Genomic DNA, 4676 nt, shown 5'->3' with positions numbered 1-4676 from the left:
AAAAAAAAAAAAAAAAAAACAAAAAAAAAAAAACAGAGCACGGATCCCCACTCCTCCGCTCTTCTCGACTGCACGTCTGTGATGTCATAATCACTCACATCAAAGGCAGCGCGCTCAACACGGCGACTGTCAGCTTCCCTGGAGGCGTCATTAAAAACGAACAGAGCAAACCGAGCCGGGCCTGACAGAAACGCATCAAAACTTCCTTCCGCACACCAAAGCGCAGGCACCACTCTCAAGTGCACTCACACGCCAAGCACTCAGGTGCATGCACATACTATTAAAAAAAAAGTAAAGGCACACACTTGCACATGCGAGTGTGAAATCATAAAATTATGTATACACTAAAAAAGGAAAGATCCTTCAAACTCACATACACCTTCTTCTAATGCATAAATATCTGCCTCTCCTCTGTGACGGAGTCAGAACGTATGAATAGGAGCTAAGCATTCAAATGAGCATGCTTTGCATCCAGCTGCACCGTACATGAGACTAATAACATCCACAGCATGTGAACATCTGTTGTGGAGATGTGCTGCCGTGATGCATTCACGATGCCCACTTGTGTTTGCGTCACAATGCAGAGCGTGCACATAAATGTAGAGAGAGCCTGCATTCATCCGCCCACCCACTTCTCATCCCTCTCTGTCTATCTCAGATGTTTGCCCACATGCGCACACACACGCGCGCATGCACACGCACAGGCACACACTCATTTACACAAACTGAAGGGAGGACTATAAATAGTATGCCTATGATGTGATGCTGTGTGGTTTCTCCCTATGGGTTTGTGTGTATGTGACTGTCAAAGTGAAGGGAGAGGGAGCCAGAGAAAGGAGTCTTCAAGAAAAAGAAGAGCTGCGCTCACGTCTGGTGTACATTCGATCCATGATCAGCAGAGATGGAGATTCCACTTCGATTTGAAATATTTACATGCTAAAATGAGCATCTGTTTTTCTTTTTTCTTTTTTTTTTTTTGTTCCTGAGCAAGTTTAAGATATGTTTCTGCAAGTGCAAAGCTTCTTTGTTGACATGTATGTGGATGACTTACTCCTGGCAGGGTCTTCTGCTCATGCAATGCATTCTGGGCTCTCAGGGCTGACTCTCTGGCACAGTAGGTGAGGAAGGCACAGCCTGGAAAAAGAAGCAAGAGGAAGAAAGAGAAAGACATGATTATGTCATGTGAACTGGGGAACGACAGCTAAGAAAGACAATTGCAGCAGCTATCAGGAAATAGTGAAATATAACACACATATACGCACACACATAGAGAAAAAGCCCAGAGCCACAGCTCTAAAACAATGTCCACATGGACGCACTGGGAGTTCACTTTTGTTCATGTGCATCTGTTTGTGTCCCATAAATTTCATTTAAATGACTGAACAAGCAGAATAGTTCTGTGTGCATAAACTCCAAAGAGAAACAGGCGAGACCAAAAGCTGCATCGACATGTGATGATTTGTGCACTTTGTTTGTGTGAGAACGGCTTTGCCTGAATCAACGCATCAAATCTGACGGCGCTCTGTCTCCCTGGCAGTCTGAAATAGCAGTTATCCATTTGTCCATCGCACTCTCCTGGCTGCTGTGACGGGGATAGGCAGCCTGACAGCTTCTCCCTCTCCTCCCTCCACCCCACGTCGCTCCATCCCCTCCATCCCCCCATGCTCCATATGCTCCAAGACTACCCAGAATCCTCAGTTTTTGTTCGCACCTGGGTTGACATGTGGGGGTGGGAAGGAGATGGAGACGCAGGAGGCATAGAAGACGACAAAGCCGTGGGGAACATGTAAGCTGTTTCCCTCACCACCCCCTGTTGACAAAGAGGCACACGCCGCCATCAGAGCTGACAAACTGTCAATCTGCAGATCAGGGCTAATGATTCATGTGTTTGACAGTTTAATAAAGCACTTACAAAGACAACTGCACTAAAGGCCGCTGTGCTGCAACACGCTCGAGTTCAGGCTGTACCAGCAGGTGTTAAGCTTGAGTGCCCTCCATCCCATTCTCCTTCCACTCATTCTTTTACCCCCCCCCCCCACACACACACACATATGCATCTTGTAATTTATTTAAACTAACATCTATTAGTTTTTCTGGTAAAAAAAAAAAGAAAATCAAAACGTAACAAGTGAAACTGCTATTTCTGAAAGCAAAAATGAACAAAACCACAGCTCAAAGTTAAAATGAGTAAAAGCAAGCTAAAAGGTACAATTAGCAAAGCAGGAGCTAAAAACCACAGTTAGTAAACAGAAGCTAAAAGTTGAACGAAGCAAGATTTTATCTAAAAGCTAAAGTTAGCAAACTTCCAGTGCCTTAGTCTGCACTGGAAGTGCTACAGCTAGCAGCTGCTGTGGCATTTTACATCTACAATTATCATAGAAATTTAATATAAATAACAGTGTAGTGACAAGTTGATGATTATGCCAAAAGTTATAAAATTAGACTCATGCAAACTGCTCTCAAATTTTTAAAAATAGATTTGTTTTCAGATGATTAGCCATTACCTCATCAATTTAGTCAGAATTACACTTGCGACTGCGGTTGTTCAAGAAGCTATTGATTGTTAATTGTTCATAACCTTTTCACAGAATCCTACTACAAAGGAAATATAGCTTTAATAACAATTTTGATGCTTAAAGAAATATAAGTGAACGAAGAGATAGTCCCTCCTCGTACACAGAATTTTATAGATTCTTTTAGCCACAGACATTGTCATGCAGCTGTTGGCAGAAAGTTAACTGCTGCCTTTACACCAAACGAGAGCACAAAGATAAAAAATAAAAAAAAAATCACATTTTGTGCACTGACCATCAAAGTGAAAACACTAAACAGTTATGATGGACCCCTTCCCCCAAAGATGAAAGCAGAATACTGTTTAAAGGGGAAAACAACCTTCTCACATCTCTTCCTATTTACGGCCGCCTTTGTCTGCGAGGGTGTAGCACTGTGTACTGTATGTGGAAGCAGCACGCCTTCCATCCTCTCTGCTCTCAGTCTTTAACCCCAGGTCGTCCTGATGGTGGGACACTGGGGAGCTCAGCCTGTTGGTGTTTTTAATTAAGGGGCCACTCTCTCATTAGGCGGAGTGGGAGCTGGCCTCTGACAGCTTTGCTACCTCCTTGTCCTCTCAGGGCCTGTCGTGTTAATGCTACATGCTGGCGCCGTCCCATAGGAAACACACGCAAACATTTCATTTGTGTGCCTGACATTCACATGCATGTTTGGCACACAAGCACCCACCACGGCTAATGTATTCAACACTAAAAGGAGAAACAGATCTTTATTCGAGGCAGTGGAGCAATATTCTGATCATAGTCCACTGGGGTAAAGAAATTGCAGCATAAAAGTGCAAAATCTATGTTAAAGATGCACTAAAACATAAAAGGTTAGAGCACAAGAGAAGAGTTTTACATGTACAGTTTGTAGTTTTTAGTCATGATGGAAGCAGTAGTATTATTTGACGTAACTATTGCAGAAATTTGAAACACTTAATTAATTATTAATTTACTGTAGAATAAGTTTATCTATTAGTTAGCAACATTCTTTATTTTTCACCCACCCTGACATACAGTAACATTTGTTAGATCAAAAGCTGGTTTGCAGAAAGGATGCAAAGAAATCAGCAGAATGTTGGATGTATTTATTTTATTTCCGCTCATAAGTTCAAACAAAAACTGTATTTTGCCACATAAAAAAACCTAACACGCTCAAGATTTACCTTCATTTTACCCATATTTTCAGAATAGTCGGTTGTGTCACAAACATTGTTGTTCAAATACTTGCTATGTTGCTATGTTACATCAAAAGATCCCACAAGAGAACTATCAGAAAATCCTGTACGGAGGTTTCAGATTTGTGTTATAAAAAGTGAACTAAAAGCACAGAAATTAAGCCAATAAATGGGCAAATTTATCACCAATGTTGACTCAAGCAGTCAGATATTAACTAGCAATCATCAATCATAGTTTATGACATAAAAAGTATGTCACGGTCAAGCTCAGTCACTTGATATTTTCTCAACAAATCATGACATCCATACCACCCCCACCTCATTTATCCAACCTTTTTTGTTGTGCACGGCTGCAGCAATCTTGCCCTATTTAAGCAATTTTGCACCAGTTCCACACTGTTATTGTTTCATTTTTGAGATAAGTCTTATTTGGTACTTTTTGTCACAAGATAACTGACCCGAGTACATCCTTTTTCTGCACTTGTACACAGCAAATTCAAAAGTGTTAAATGTTTTGGTGTTAGCAGACTTTGTGCAAAAGCAGAGTTAATTTTACACTCATAGAGTCACATTCTGTTCATGTAACTCTGGGATGTATTTTATTAGTAGTTAAAATCCAGTGTTAAAACAAAGTGTTTCCGTATCAAATCTAGAGGTGTTAAAATTGAATCAATAACTCTTTACTTCTTAACTCTGAACTCCACCAGCAGCTCGAACACTGAAGGAGTTAATTCACTGACTCCGCCCCAGAATCACAGATTCCCACCGAAGCGAAGCGACAGAAGCCATTTTGTGTCACTTCAGGACTATTTACTTTCCACCTGTCGGAGTTATTTACTGCGCTTGGTAAGTTATTTTTTTCTGAGATGGTTTATAACTATTATCTTGAGTTGAGCTCAACCTGTATGATAGACGTCACGTTCGCCACACGGCTCGGTGTTAGCAT

General features: G+C 41.3%; 1 protein-coding gene across 7 annotated transcripts in view; it reads right to left on the bottom strand.

The window, feature by feature from the left end:
* Nucleotides 1–4676, bottom strand: part of celf4 (CUGBP, Elav-like family member 4) — a 102357-nt gene that overhangs the window by 71463 nt on the left and 26218 nt on the right. For all 7 annotated transcript variants that reach the window (XM_017422797.2, XM_017422802.2, XM_017422799.2 and 4 more), the window contains exon 2: nt 1052–1134. In XM_017422797.2, coding sequence (XP_017278286.1) covers nt 1052–1134 — 83 coding nt within the window. The remainder of the gene's footprint in view (nt 1–1051; nt 1135–4676) is intronic.

The sequence above is a fragment of the Kryptolebias marmoratus genome, linkage group LG4 (genome assembly GCF_001649575.2).
Source record: "Kryptolebias marmoratus isolate JLee-2015 linkage group LG4, ASM164957v2, whole genome shotgun sequence".
Taxonomy (NCBI): domain Eukaryota; kingdom Metazoa; phylum Chordata; class Actinopteri; order Cyprinodontiformes; family Rivulidae; genus Kryptolebias; species Kryptolebias marmoratus.
Note: the sequence above shows the minus strand (reverse complement) of the source record. Positions and strands in the feature narration are given on the sequence as shown.